We start from the raw sequence: 16,190 nt of genomic DNA, 5'->3' as shown, positions 1-16,190 counted from the left end.
GAAAGCACTCCTTATACAATTATGCAAGATCTACAGGATTAAGTTCCTATTCGGCTAGGATACCAAATGATATGACGCCGTAAATTTGTTATATTTTTCATAAGTTTTTTAGATGATATTTTGAACACAAAATCGTCACATACAAGTTAATCTTCACTTTTCACTGGAGCACCTACACCCGGGCACCTACAGCATCTGGCCTGTTTGTATTATCGACATCTCAAAATTGACTTTGAAAATAACGTTACCAACTTGCAATTTATGTAGTTGACTGTTGCACTTATTGTTTGTTTGGATATTTATACAAAAACATTGACCTCTGAGTGCCGTAGATTCTTTGCATTTCAATAAACCGAAATACGTGTGTGTGGTTTTCTCTTGATCTAAACCAATATTTTGAATTTTTTCCTTCATTTTCCAGCTACAGAAAGTATTTTGACAGCAAAGCCATGGTACATAAGTACAACCGTGCTTTCTTTTCAGCCTTCAGTGTCACCAACACCAGGTCTGTTTTGTCATCGACTTATGAATATTCTAGCTTAAATAAAAAATACCGACTTTTCTGAACAGCGGATGCATCAACATATTTCTCATTCAGTATTTGTCTTACTCCTTGCAAGTGGAGTAGCTCTATTTTGAGTTTAAGCTAACGCTTAAATCGTCACTTGCTTTTCGTCCCACCTGACAATAATAATCCACATTACAGAAAATGAAATGAACTAAAAACTTTGGTGACTAAAATAAAGTCAAAACTAAAACTAACATAAGTGACCTAGTCATCACACATAGTAGTACATACAATCTTTTAAACTTGTTTTGAAAGTTGTAATTTAATGGTGTTTAGATGGGAAGTCTTGCCAGAGAAAACCAGACCTTGTTGCGATCACCTATGGTGGCACTGAAGTAATCAGAGGACATCAACAAAACATCAAGGTGAATGCATCACTCTCCTATGACCCGGATGTTGGGCTAGGTAACCACTCTGGAATGAACTTCACCTGGTATTATGGTGAGATCACTGGCAACTATTCCGGTCTCCAGACAACAATGGAAGACTCTTTTACGGGAGTAAACCAATCAAGCATTCGTTATTTCGGGAATGATTCTGGACTTGAAGCTACCCTAAGTACTTCTTCCATGCTTGTCAATAAGACATATGCAGTCAAACTGGTCGTGACAAAAGATTGTCGCAGTTCGACTTCATATCAAGTTATCCACCTAGTGAAAGGAGATCCGCCTGAAATTTCGCAACGGTAAGAACTTCGTTTTGCCATTTTTACCCTAGGTCAGTGTACTAAGGCACTCAATCTAGTTTCCAGAGCCTGCTTTTATTTGTTCAGCACCAAGAATGTAGACTCTGGTCTTCAGCTTGAAAACGTTCAATTTACAGACATCTGTTCAGAGCTGATTGGCCTACAATTAAAAATGAACACTCTACGCGTGCTCAAAAAATCAGAACTGGCCAGCGTTTACACACTCGTGCTTGTGTGAGTTCTTTGTATAAAATATATCACTGACCGAATAAAAGAAAAACGAACTCTAGGAACAAGATGCTCACTGCTCAATAGTTAGGAAATTTAATAAATTAAGTCAATAAAAACGTCAATTAACTACGCTTTCTTTTTTTTTTTCAACCCATGCTCACGCATGTGTTTGATGCTGGAATACGACTTTGAAAGTTGTTCAATCTCAATTTTCTCAACACTCAAAGTTCAGCTCAGTATGGAGTTTTTATTTGTGATCGAGCAGTGCATTCAGGTCAGGACAGCGCAATGAACAGTTCTAGCGCTAACACTGAACAATAACCTTTATTTGTGCTCGTTTTACAAAATAAATTACATTTTAAAGAAAGAAATATTAAAATTACTTGTAAAAATTAAATAGAGAACTGGCCGCCTAGAATAACCATAGGGGTAAGTTGGGCCGGGCAACCAAGAATCAAGTAGATCACAATTGATTTTTGTTTTACAAATTCGAATACTGTATAAAAAAGGTAAGGTAAAGTCTGTGTCCGAGGCAAGTGGCCCATACAGCCGGAGCTTATCCCAGTTTCCGTAGCAGTAAGCGACTGAGAGTATTGCTACTCCCCCCCCCCGGATGGATGCCTGTCTATCGCAGGGATTACCCCCCAGCAGTAAATTCGCCGGTACACAGTACATTTATACACCTGGGTGGAGAGAGGCACTATCAGAGTAAAGTGTTTTGCCCAAGAACACAACGCAGCGCTCCGGCCAGGGCTCGAACCCGGGCCGTTCGACTCGGATTCGAGCGCGCTAACCATTGGACCACCGCGCCTCCCGAAAATACTGTATATGTAGTAGCAATTAAACCAATGCATGAGGGTCTGAAAGTTGGTTTATACACTTTTGTGCTTTTTTATAACATTGTTTTCCTGGAGAGTTTTGCTTATTAAAGGGACTTTTTCACGGCTAAGTTAATCTTATGTTATTAAATTTTGCCAAATATTCGCTATGAAACTAAATGTTTGCAAAGAAGTTAATTCGTTGATACTAAATGACAAAACCATAGCTTCCTTGATGCTAAATGTGTCTCCCGGGCGTCAGAAATTGAAGTTACAAGCAGACAAGTTTAACTTTGAAAACTGTTCCGCCGGACCATATTTCAAAACCCCACATCGCAATCCGTTTCAATCTTCGACACTTTTGGCCATCCATACCTTCTTTTGCATTTGGTGTGTTATTTAAATATTCCTTCACTGTTTTAAGAAGTTATTTTATACATTTAAACAAATTTGATGGTCATTTCCAATGCCTTAGTTTGGCTAAAATCCGTGACACGTCCCCTTTAATCATGAAAGGTCCTAGTACTGTGTAAGTATAACACCTACTTTACACGAAAAGATTGAACCATAATAACAAAAAAAAGATTCACTTTTTCGTTTAAGAATATGTACGTCGTGAATTTGTTCACAGACATTCTACAAGGAGTAATACATGTATCTGTATTCATTTTATTTTCAGATGCCAAATTAATTGCAAACCTGAAATCAGTCCGTCTGTTAAACTGTCTATCAAATCACAGTGTCACGGACCAAAATGCTCCAAGATATCTTCCTACGAGTGGATACTCTACCAAGAATATCCATTCACTCTGGATACTGATATTATTTGGGTGAAAAAAGAATTAAAACTTATCACAGCCACACCCCTCAATGCAAGAAGCATTGTTATCAAACAGGACTCCCTTGAGGGCGGAAAAAACTACCGGCTGGCACACTTAATAAGAACCTCAGATGGTCAACAAGGAATGAGTGTCTATGGTATTTCTACTGCAACACAACCAACAGGGGGGACATGTTCCATCACTCCTTCAAGCGGCATCTCACTGAAGACCAATTTTAACCTGAGCTGCATCAACTGGAAGAGTGGCAGCACCCCCCTGTCTTACAAGTTTAAGTATCAGCTGAAGGATAGTCTAAACGGCATTATTTATAATGGTTTGAACAGTTCTGTTATCTCCTGGTTGCCACCTGGAAACCGGTCAGAAAACTTTACTGTAAAGTTTGTCGCCACAGTGACTGATAAATATGGCGCTTCTGCTCCAGCGGTTAATTTGTCTGTGCAGGTAATATTCTCAATTGTATGCCACATTACAGAGCCATTTAGTCACAATGCATAATCATGGGTTTCTTTTTCAGTATTTACAGATACAACTGATATTAATAGAGGCTCTAACAATAAAAAATATATAAAAATTACAATGGAAATATATAAGATAAGTCATAATTCAATTGACTTTACATTAATTATTATTTTTTTAATTTTATAGGTTAAGCCATCTCTACTTTTAAGGCCAGGAAAAATCACCAAATTTCTAAGAGCAAACGACAGACTGTTTAATAAACTAATTAAAGATGGGGACCTTAGCAAAGCAGCACAAATAGCAAATACAATCCTTCAAGCGGTTTCACGAGATACTGCAATGGATTCAGAGCAGAAATCAAGGGTAAATAAACTTTTTCTAAGTTTTTTAATAATAAACGATATTTCTTCTTCTTTCGACTTTGGAGTCCTTTGATTTACGATCGAAGAGAGACATGAAAATCAAAAGCGGACTGTTGACTTCAAATAGAGTTTTCTTGACTTATGAGAATGCTGAAGTCGGGTAAATGCTTCCTTTTAGTGTTGATTGTGTTAATAGTAATTTTTGACCGATGATTTATTCCAAATCAAATACCGTTTATATTTTATTTGGCACGCATTTTCGCTCCGCGTAGGAATAACATCAATTCAGCCAATTCAAAGCGACGCTCACTAAAATTACTGCATGTCATACACACAAGAAAGTCAAAAGTTGTTTGCTTCTAACGGCAAATGTAAAGTTAACTTGAATAAAAATTTTGTCTCCAAATAATCCTTGACCGTTCAAGTTAGCGTAGCAGACATCTGTGTACGTTTTTTAGTGTGTTTAAAAGAGTGCGCGATCGCGAGAATACGCGCGCTGAAAACTACGGCGCCTGCTACGCAGGCTATCAAGCCTGTGTCATTTATGAACACCAGAGAAATAGCCCTTTTATTGCATATTACCTAAAATACAATGTAGTTCTATCAAAAACCATTCAATATCTGTTCTTATGAACAAACATGAGTATTTCGCTCGTTGGCACTTACCGATAGGTACAACTAGTAATCATGCACATAATCATTTGTTGTACACGTGTTTATGCAACTAGCATTTAAATAGGCGCCGGCAATAACGACACTTGTTATAACAGCTCTAAAGTCAGCATGCAAGTTTGCTAAACGTTGTGCTGTCCTTTTTGTATCGCTGCTCTTTCCTCCTTTTTCAAGCAAGTTTTTTTGCTGGCGGCGCCTTTACTTTGACAAACAGTAAACAGAGGAAACCTTTCGTCCCTCAAAACAATGAAACCAGCGAAAATTTTAGAGTTTAACTCTTGGTTTTAACCCTCACCGGGTGTTTGTTTTAACCCTAACCCTAGGGTTTGGGTAAAATAATGGCGCTCAGCTAGCCTTGATTACCGTTTCGTTGCGGTTTGCTTTCACTCCACTTTGTTTTCTGTTAGTTTTCCCTCCGGTTTGCTTGCGGTTAGCTGTTGTTTGTTGTTTGGGGCAACACAAATTTGCTCGATAAAGCGCCTAAACACTCAACTTCTGTGACACGGGCGCCGTTGATCCGATTTAAGGAAAGCTGCGTAAACATGCATGGCGAGCGCTCTCTGCAAAATCACATTTTGCTGGTTTTCCCATTACATCTAATTTGCTTTCAGTAAAGCGCTGTTTGCTTTCACTTCTCCAATCCTTACATTTTCAGATCACACATACTACAAGACCGCGCGTTATCAAGAGAAGATTACACGCACTATTTGATCTATCCAACTGTGCATATTTATTGAACCAAAAAAATTGCGATGTAAGGTAGAGCTCCGGACACTAACAAATATTTTTTAAGTCTGAAACCAGGTCACTTCTCGGCAACTTTGTCGTCATAGAACCCAAGCGGACACTGCAAAACTCGCGCTGACAAAGTTCCCGGCAAGAAACTTGTTGTTTTAGGCTTTTATACCACCAGGCTCGATCCACCTTCGTTAGTGGACCTTAGTGCAACGTTCGTCTGGAGCGCTTAAAAGCGCTATTGTACAAAACAAAGGTAGGAACACCCCTCAGTTCTTCGAGAGATGCTGTCAACTTACGGGTATTCGGACTAAATGATGTCCTTCAACCACCTGGCGGCCGAACTTCTGCTAAAACTAGCCAATGTCTTGATTTTTCCGATATATCCTATCGTGACAACACGTCACAATGTGGTATCCAGTCCTTATCTGTCTAACGGGAATCAAAAACGTGAGACATGGCGGCCAGAAACTCTAACCACAGACGGCTCTGAAATGTTTTTTAACCTGGTCGGACAGTTAAATATAGGGCTTTCCACAAGTTGCTCGAGATTTCCTAAAAAGTTGCCCGTAATTTCTCAAAAAGTTGCTCAAAAGTTGCTCCAAAAATCCAAAAAAGTTGCTTCTGATAATAAAAGTTGCTCGAAAGTTGCTCCAAAAAATCCAAAAACGCTGCTTCTTCTAAATTCCCTTTGAGGGTTAGATTTCTAAGCAGTTTTATGCGATTTTACAGCAAAAGTATCTAAATAACATATCAAGGGGAAAATTTGTAAAATGATGACGTCATGTTTGCTGAGGAGTTTTTGTAATGTTTTTTTTAATGCAGAATGAGCCAAAGGTTGAAACGTCTTCAGACGTTTCTCGAAAATCTTCGTCAAACTTCGTAAATCTTCGGAAACGTTCGTATGGCCTTAGAACAACACCGGGATACTCTTCGGAGATCTTCGGTCTGGAAATTGCTCAAAATGCAACAAGTTGCTCGAGAGGAAAAAAGTTGCTCGAAGGGGAAAAAGTTGCTCGAAACTTGAAAAGTTGCCAAAAAGTTGCCGAGCAACTTGTGGAAAGCCCTAGTTAAATAACCCTACAAGGAAAGATTTGCACGCGATGTGTCGAAAAAGTCATACTGCTGGCTGACTGTGGACAAAGTGAGTTTGTTTTGCTTAGCGGCACGCGCAAAAGAGCTTGCATGCGAAGTTTGGAGCTCGCCAGCGCCCTTTCATTTAATAACCAATTGTCTTGTTAGCTATTTATCTTTAATCTTTCTCTCTTTAATTAACTTTTATATTTAGCTTATTGACCACCTTCAGTTAATAGAGTAACTATAACTTATGTAAATGTTACTAATTATTTTCAGGAGCCCGTTTCTCGAACGCCCCGAAAAGTTTTCGCACCCGGAACCCATAGCATGTTCTTAAACCTTGTGATTTCAGAGCTGACTTTTATTCAGATATTTAAAATATGAACAGAGGCTCCCTTCATACAAAGTTTTAAGGCTTATACAATTTTCTGTTTTAAGCTACATATAACTAAGAATTGCTTTACGGGCCCGTTAAGTAAATGAAACTCTGGCTAAGTTTTCAACCCCAAGGAAAACTATTCTGACTATTGCACTTGCCAAAAATTGTTGCCGTGTAATAAGTATACTGAAATTACCCAAATTAAGATATTTGCAATTTATCATTAGATTAAGTTACAAATTTATTGAACTTTGCCTTTTAGAAAACCAAGCTTACTCACTCTCAGTAAACTAGACATGACAAATGTTGAATGTATTTTTTCTGTTGTCGTAATACATTCACTGAAATCTATCTAACGTTCTTAATCACGGCCCTCTGTTTACAGATTCAAGATTTTATCATCAAAAGCATCATCTCACTGCAAGTGAAGAGTATTCCAGACCTTTTGCAAAGCTCCTCTGTGATAGGTTCAGCTCTTCGGGAAACAGAAACAGTGTCTTCGACATCACTGGTGAGTGAATACTGAGCTCAGCATAAAGGTCACGGGTGGAGGGGGGAGGGGGTGGGAGTACTAGTTGGGGCAGGGGCTTGTGAGGAAGGAGAGGGAGGTGTCATTACATTTGTTTTACACTTTGATGACGCCCAATTTACTTTTCCTTTTTGAAGCAAAATTGCGCATGCTGGTTTTGGCAAATTTTTATGAAATGCTCCAGTTAAAGAGTGAGTTAAGCTCTACAAAGTTTATGCGTCGTCATTCCATGAGTATTTATTTGGTTGCTTGACAATACAAGGCTAAGACTTTTCAAATAATTGTGGCATTAAGTTGTTTTTTAATAATATCCCTCCTCCCCCACATAAGCCTCGAAGGCAACCTGTAGAATACAACAATCACATTTTCTTGAAGACGGGTTTATCTTTCTTTATGAATAAGACATAGTCATGCTCCAACTCAAAACATTATAACTGTTAACTTAACCACATTGCGAGGTACAAGAATTTGTAAATCACAGTTGTCAACATAAAGTAATTCTGTCACCGACTCTCCTTTGATTTTATAGGCCTCCTCGTTATCTGCCATTAATAATATGACATCACTCTTATGGAGGACTGCCCAATTGAAAGATGTGGCGGACATACCGCTGATCATCCAATCTGCAGAAAACTTGGGCTCATGTCTTAACAGTTTACTAAAAGCAGGAGCAGTGATTGCTTCAGGAGATTTGGGTTCAGGTCTACAAGAACAGGTATTTATGTCGAAACATCTAAACTGTCACTGTCTTGGAAACACAATCAAGAATCAACCCTTCGTGTGATTTCCATAATTTCTGCCGATAAGGTTTTTTACCGGAAAACATTACGACTGGTTCACTATCTTAGTTAAGTCATGATTTAAGAGTGTGCCCGTGAGAGAACAGGGCAGAACCAGGTAACAAGTGATACAGCTCATGTCACCGATTTCGCCCAAACTTAGCATAAATGTTGGGTATGGTGAGCTATTTACTGTGGCAAAACATTAACTCAAAATATTTTATTCCCTTCAAGTTATGGCACCTTTTGGAAAAATGGCCATTTTTCACTAATTTATGCATATTTAATTAGCTGACTTTGATTGACCAGTTCCACAAGAAAAAAAGACTTCTGAAAATAAAATTCACTGCGTTATATTCTGTGGTTATTAGGCTTTAAGTACAATAATTCACTTCAACCGTCTGATTTGATTTCTTCTCCTCAAACGGTCTTTTGGAAGGTACACATTTCGTACAGTTGGAAATAGCCTTTAACTAGTGCCCAATATCTCCCATGAGCAACAACTTATATACATTATTCTTACGTGGGTAATGAAATCCATCATTAAACTTCACAAAAATGCCACAAAATGTCTGGGGACTTTAATATTCTATTAGTATTGAGGAACTAAACACACGTGACTTAACGATTTCTTGCTATTTCATCAAAATTCACCGAAACACAAAAGCCATTTATTTGCCTCAATTTGGCATAAAATCGGTACGAAATAGCTAATCAAGCATAAATCTATAGATAACAATCAAAATATTGGCGAAGAAAAGGCAGTTGGGACATTTTTCGGAGCGTTTTCAGAGCCATATAATTCGGCAATGTTGTGATAGCAAATGTAAAAATAGCAGCGAAAGATTTTCTTCACAAGCTCGCTCAATTCAACATTTAGGCACATCAAAGTTAAGAAACAAGAAAGTAATACTACATACATGCCACTTATCGACACACAGATGCTTTCTTTTGAAGAATTTGTTCTTCCTCGCTGCACTTCGATCCTTCGATCGATCTCAATTGACATGTACTGTTGTTTTGAGGCGCGATGAACTTAGCCAATACATCGTGGTTCATTCTTCGTGAAAGTTGTAAACAGGTTGTCAATAAAGTCATTCAAAGAGCTGTTCAAAGTTCACGGAAGGACACTTGTCTCAGCCAGTTTGCATGAAATAAATTTAACTGGAAAATAAACAGCCGCCATGTTGAATTTCTACCTTTGAGCCTGCCGTTTTAGTCAGCGGTACGGCCGTTCACTGGGTATCACGCGTCCATCACGCGTGACCACACGCGCGATCATTTGCTTTTCCTCCGCGAGTGTTCGTTGGATGCGTTTGTGATGAAAATGAGAATATTTTCAAATTGTCGTAGGGAAAACAATTTCCTCCGCTACAGCTTGACGTGTTTACCGCAATGTGATGCTGAACGAACTCTAGGGTGCTTACCATTTGTTGGAGAGAACCGGTTGGAATGACCACTGAAAAATGGAAAGGCTTCTTTCCAAAATTAGCAAACTAACCGAAATAGATGTCGCTTACCATTTGTAGCTCAGTTTCCTGTTATTTCTTTCCGTTGTTGGGAGACTTGACGGATGGGAGACTAGAACTGGGAAACCTTACAAAGGGTAATTAAATTTCTGACGTTCCGTCAATTTCCGAAGAGATTTTCCAGAAAAAAAAACTGTTCCATTTGACTTTCACCGAAACAGAGTTCTTGATTTTTCTGTTCAACGGTCGGCATGCACGACAACCAAATCAAAATAATTGTTTATGTTCCAAAATGACGCTAAATGGCGGTATTAAACTGCTCCGACGTCTCGGCAATACTGCCTTTTTTGGGGTGGTACCCTGAAGAAGGCAGTATTGCCGAAACGTCGGAGCAGTTTTATACCGCCATTTAGCGTCATTTTGGAACATAAACAATTATTTTTTAGCATAAAAGACGCTACACAGTTAAACAAATCAAAATGTCAACGTCTCCCAGTTACTTTTCAGACATTTGTATTTTTTTTATAGCTTGTTCAAATTCCCCTCCCCTGGCGGAAATAGTGATTAATACCGCGCATAACGATTACATTTTTTGACCAAATTCCCCTACCCCTGGGGCATAAATGGGGAAAAATGAATAACTCAGCAAAATTGGAGAATAACGTTTACCACAGGATAAATCACTATACGGTGGATAGCGAGGTAGGTTTTGTAATCGTTTCTTGCGCAAGTGCTTTAGTTGGGGGAGCGTCTGTGCTGAACTGAACAAAGTATTCACGTACGAAATGCCTTTAGCGACGCAGTCTATATGGCGCAGCAAATATATACATTTATTTTTTTATCAGAGGGCACGGTAACGAATCCTGCAATCTGATTGGTTCTTAGCGCGGGCAAGATTCTCCTATATCTGCCCACGGGCCACGGTAACGCTTTCGTGAGTTTTTGTCTTGTGTTTACGATGTGATATGAAATGGAGAAAAAAATAAATAAGTTATTTACCGGCTTAGGGTCGGTCCGTATAGTGAAAAACTGTGACCTCGGCCTTGAAAATGCTGCCCTCGGCCTGCGGCCTCGGGCAGCATTTTCAAGACCTCGGTCACAGTTTTTCACTATACGAACCTCCCAGCCGGCAAATAACATATATATATCTAAAAAGGTGTGAATATTCAAAAAACTGGGAAAAAATGACTTTGCCGATATTTCGTGTTTAGTCAAAACAAATAAAGGTGTGAATGTAGAGAGAGAAAACAACAAAGAATAAAACGGGTTTCCCTCGCGTTGACCTCGAAAAAGACAGAAGACTACCTGTGCTGGTTGAAACATTAGCTAATAAGTTTGGCCGTCTTGCGTAGTCCTAGCAAAACGCACCCGAGTGCATTGTTGAGTTATATAAGCACGCGGGAATTTTTAAGAACACGAGAGAAGTGCATAGAGAAGCACGAGGCGCAGCCGAGTGCTTCTCGCACTTCTCGAGTGTTCTTAAAAAATCCCAAGTGCTTATATAACTCAACAATGCACGAGGAGAAAGTTTTTTATTTCTTTTATGAAATGTTAAAGAAATTACGCGCGCTAAAACTCGTGACGCAAGCAGCGTGCATTATAACTCGATAAAGCACGCGCGTGACGTATGCAGCGTGCTTTATTGAGCTATAATGAATTCAAACTGACCAATCACAGCGCGCGCAATTACTCGGACATTTTATAATTAGTTTTAATGCGAGGTTTAAGCACTCTACAAAAGTCTGCATTCGCGTCTTTGTAACTCACATAGCCACTTAAATTGAGTCGGTGATGAAGAAAATTATCATTTGAAGCCGCAATTCGTCACTTGCAATGTGGGCATTCAAGAGGAAAAATTTGTCCCCATAAAAGCCCTTTTCTAAAACAAAACTGCAGTAATGACGTTTATCGGTAAATGGACAGATGGAGAACTTTGTGGGATCCCGAAAAAGAGAGTGGGTACAAATTCAGTCTCCTAGCTACCAAAGTGTAATATAATATAGACGATTTGAACAGAAGGAATAGATGTACACAGGCCAGGCTAACAACCTGACCGCCATTTCTTCGAATGTCCATATTCACCCCCTCCCCCACCTCCTAAAAAAGACAGAAACAACAGAAAAAACAATAAACATACTAGTTTTAACCTGATATAAGATGGAAAAACTTGCTCTGATTATTTAATGGTTTCCGACATTTCAGAGCTCAATTTCAGAGCATCAAAACCGATTGCATCGCATACATTACACTGCATCCAGTGTATTTCTCTTCAACTATTTATCAAAAAAATTCAATGGAGAAGTTGAAAATATTCTCACTTTTACAAGAAACGCACACTACTTATAAGGCTAAGATCAAGCCCCGGTTGTTCAGAGGGTAGATAACGCCATGCGCTACTTATTCCGACGAAAACAAACATTTGCGGAGGAAAAGCAAATGAACACGAGTGTGTATAGCTGTGTATAGCTGTGTTGGGCTATGTATAGGCGTGTATAGCTGTGTAGGGCTAGGCTATGTATCCCTTCTATGAATATCCCTATATAGGATTTAGTCAAACAACTATATGATGACTACACTACGTACTTGCCCCAGTGAACGCCCGTACCGCTGACTGAAACGGCAGGCTCAAAGGTAGAAATTCAACATGGCGGCTGTTTATTTTCCAGTTAAATTTATTTCATGCAAACTGGCTGAGACAAGTGTCCTTCCGTGAACTTTGAACAGCTCTTTGAATGACTTTATTGACAACCTGTTTACAACTTTCACGAAGAATGAACCACGATGTATTGGCTAAGTTCATCGCGCCTCAAAGCAACAGTACATGTCAATTGAGATCGATCGAAGGATCGAAGTGCAGCGAGGAAGAACAAATTCTTCAAAAGAAAGCATCTGTGTGTCGATAAGTGGCATGTATGTAGTATTACTTTCTTGTTTCTTAACTTTGATGTGCCTAAATGTTGAATTGAGCGAGCTTTTGAAGAAAATCTTTCGCTGCTATTTTTACATTTGCTATCACAACATTGCCGAATTATATGGCTCTGAAAACGCTCCGAAAAATGCCCTAACTGCCAATCTTCGCCAATATTTTGATTGTTATCTATAGATTTATGCTTGATTAGCTATTTCGTACCGATTTTATGCCAAATTGAGGCAAATAAATGGCTTTTGTGTTTCGGTGAATTTTGATGAAATAGCAAGAAATCGTTAAGTCACGTGTGTTTAGTTCCTCAATACTAATAGAATATTAAAGTCCCCAGACATTTTGTGGCATTTTTGTGAAGTTTAATGATGGATTTCATTACCCATGTAAGAATAATGTATACCGTAGAATTCCGGTTATAAGCCCTGGGCTTATACAACTTCGTAAGGGTTTTTGGGTGGGCTTATAAGCGGAGGGGCTTATATCCGGGAGGGCTTATAAGCGGAATGAAAAAAACGTTTCGGGAGTTTCGGGAGTGTTGATCGAAATACGTTTTTTAAGTTAAAAAAGCATAAAAAAGCAACATTTAGCCCTCATTAGTACTGTCATTCGGTAGAGGGGGGCTTATATCCGGGGGGGCTTATAATCGGATGTATTTTTTGGTTTCCAGGTTGATGGGCCTATAACCGGGGGGGCTTATAAGCGGGGGGGCTTATAACCGGAATTTTACGGTATAAGTTGTTGCTCATGGGAGATATTGGGCACTAGTTAAAGGCTATTTCCAACAGTACGAAATGTGTACCTTCCAAAAGACCGTTTGAGGAGAAGAAATCAAATCAGACGGTTGAAGTGAATTATTGTACTTAAAGCCTAATAACCACAGAATATAACGCAGTGAATTTTATTTTCAGAAGTCTTTTTTTCTTGTGGAACTGGTCAATCAAAGTCAGCTAATTAAATATGCATAAATTAGTGAAAAATGGCCATTTTTTCAAAAGGTGCCATAACTTGAAGGGAATAAAATATTTTGAGTTGATGTTTTGCCACAGTAAATAGCTCACCATACCCAACATTTATGCTAAGTTTGGGCAAAATCGGTGATATGAGCTGTATCACCTGTTGCCTGGTCCTCTTATGGACACACTCTTAACCAGATGTGACAACTTTGGCGTTGGATTTATAAATCAGATGTGTTTATAAGTTTTATTTTTTACAGGGTAAAAGTTTAGTCACTACTTCCATGAAAATTATCAGCTCAGTTGGAGACGCATTACTAGCTTTAAGCGTCCCGGACGAGAAAGTGATATCGATTGGGATAAAAGAACTGACCATAACCTTAGGGCGCCATAGCCCAGATAAACTTGTTGGAATGAAGATTGAAGGAGGAAATGGCAGATTTGTTTTACCAACTGATGAGAGAGCATTAAATCTGTCCAGAATAACAGGAACAAGTTTTGTTGATACTCAGGTATGGATACTGCTATAACTACTGACACTTATGACTGGTCCCGACAGTTACGTTTGTTTTCCATTGAACCTCAATATTCCCAAGGGGAACAGCGAGATTCTACAAAAACAAATCTGATTGACAAGATAGTTAAATATTTTTTAACAAATAACGACAAAGGATTAAAATAAATGCTCACAGAAAACCAAACAGATCTTGGAATCTTTCTCGGCCACCACATGGCTAATTCCTTTATTTGAGAGGTTTGAAAAGAAACTCATTTCCTTGTGGCTCTATTTTGAAGAAAAATGCTAGATACAGCAGTGAAACGTGACAATCACGTGTCTTTCTTAAACGCACTCAACTTTCTGTGTAAAAGTTAATATGTGCTACCTTGGGAAAATATGTTTTGCATTGTAGCCTGCATGAGATACATTTGAGTTAAACTAGGGTCACGTGACTAATGAATAGCCAAAAACAACGTGCGTTGGATGCAAGAGAGGTCCTTAAGCAATAGACCACACTCTCTAGGGGTTTACCGGCGCAATAAACTTATGTATGGATGGATGTTGGGAGAACACAAGATAAGTTTGTAAATCAGCGAGTGATTTACAAGCTTTTTGAGTGTTCTCCCAACATTAGTAATTAAGTTTGAAAATACCTGCGCGGCGTACTTAGGTACTAAATGTATAAATGAAAAATTGGAAAATACTACGCTGTGGTGATCTGGACATGTACGACAGCCTACCGCAGACCAACCCCCAAACCATCCAAAAGGTACTTTTCCCTGCAACAGGACCGTTTGCAATACCAACCACCCTTCAAATGAATCAAGAGAATCCTTCTGTGTAACTTCTGCATTTTAACAGACGACCCAGAAACAAGAGACCTATTTCCTCATCCGCTGCTGATTGCATATCGCCGTGATCGTAACATCTGCGACATCTTAGTACATACCATCGACAGTAAGCAACCTGGCTTTTACGTGGGAACTTCTTTTAGGGCCTAACAAGCATGATTTATGTAACCTGTCATATCATAATGTTTATTCTGTCACAAATGGGGATTATTTTTCCAACCTCCTAGTAAACATTTGGGTTGCATCGTTCATGATTTACTTTTTTTTATGGGTCAACGTTTCTTCAATCAGGTACATAGCAATTTATTAAAAACTAACTAGGGTATTTTGCAATTTCTGAGTTTTGATTGGTTAACAGGCAATTGCATATGAGCTCATATACCATTGACCATAAAAACTAGCCGATACGCGTCAACGAAAACAGCTAGGGAGCTCAAATTTTACATTCTTTGAGAGTTTTTAATAAAACAATTTCTTTGTATTCCACTCGCGCTTGTTGGATATGAGATCGTTATAACTCCAACGCGCCCTAATGGACTTACCTAGCTGCACGAGATGGCATTAAAGACCACAGTTATGGGTCGGTTACATGTTTAGCTAAATCCCAAGCAAGATACGATCGGGTCAATTATGTGAGAACATTACACAGATGATCGCTAATGCCTGCGGTGATCGAGTGATCGCGATCGTTTGGATCTCCCTTGTTCTATCCGAACGATTGTTTGCAGACCGGAGCGATCGTTAACGATTTTATGAGAACTACTTTTAAGCAAGAGAGACAATCGAAGCGATTCAAACTGTTCAGAATAATACTGTCCAATATTGCCCAGAACTCAACACAGACCAACATGGCCCCCAAAACAGTAGACTTTTACCAGCGCCTCAATAATGATAACACCCAAGAAAACCAGCGCGTCATAAAATCTGTGGTGCAGAACATGATCAGTAGCTGCGAATTATCACCATCAGCCAACAATTTCATTGTGTCCAGTCCACGGACATCGCGGTTCTACCTTCTTCCTAAGATTCATAAGCCCAATAATCCAGGAAGGCCAATTGTATCGGCCTGTAGCTGTCCAACAGAAAACATCTCCGCTTACCTGGATGAAATTATGGCTCCCCTTGTTCGTGGACTCAATACTTAAACCAAGGACACATATCATGCCCTGCAGATTTTCGACTCCTTTCGCTTGAATAATGACAACCACAACCAAAGTTGAGAATTAACTACGTCGCCATTAACAATGCTATCCAGACCTTGACGCAAACAGCAAGCAGCACCCACAAAATCATCAATGTATCTCTTGTGCAGTTGCGGCACGAAACCAGAGTACTGAGACATGATAGCCTCCTTAAAAA

At 39.1% G+C, this 16,190-nt stretch overlaps 1 protein-coding gene across 1 annotated transcript in view; it reads left to right on the top strand.

The window, feature by feature from the left end:
* The window catches only part of LOC144650049 (polycystin family receptor for egg jelly-like), a 145,398-nt gene that overhangs the window by 119,987 nt on the left and 9,221 nt on the right, over positions 1–16,190 (top strand). Inside the window, exons 9-15 of the mRNA XM_078509693.1 lie at positions 422–505; positions 845–1,253; positions 2,982–3,585; positions 3,790–3,966; positions 7,214–7,339; positions 7,887–8,072; positions 13,742–13,993. Of these exons, the coding sequence (XP_078365819.1) occupies positions 422–505; positions 845–1,253; positions 2,982–3,585; positions 3,790–3,966; positions 7,214–7,339; positions 7,887–8,072; positions 13,742–13,993 (1,838 nt within the window). The remainder of the gene's footprint in view (positions 1–421; positions 506–844; positions 1,254–2,981; positions 3,586–3,789; positions 3,967–7,213; positions 7,340–7,886; positions 8,073–13,741; positions 13,994–16,190) is intronic.

This window comes from Oculina patagonica, chromosome 4 (assembly GCF_052425735.1).
Source record: "Oculina patagonica isolate OP01 chromosome 4, crgOcupat, whole genome shotgun sequence".
NCBI lineage: Eukaryota > Metazoa > Cnidaria > Anthozoa > Scleractinia > Oculinidae > Oculina > Oculina patagonica.
The sequence above is the reverse complement of the archived record's forward strand: the minus strand, read 5'-3'. Positions and strand labels throughout refer to the sequence as shown.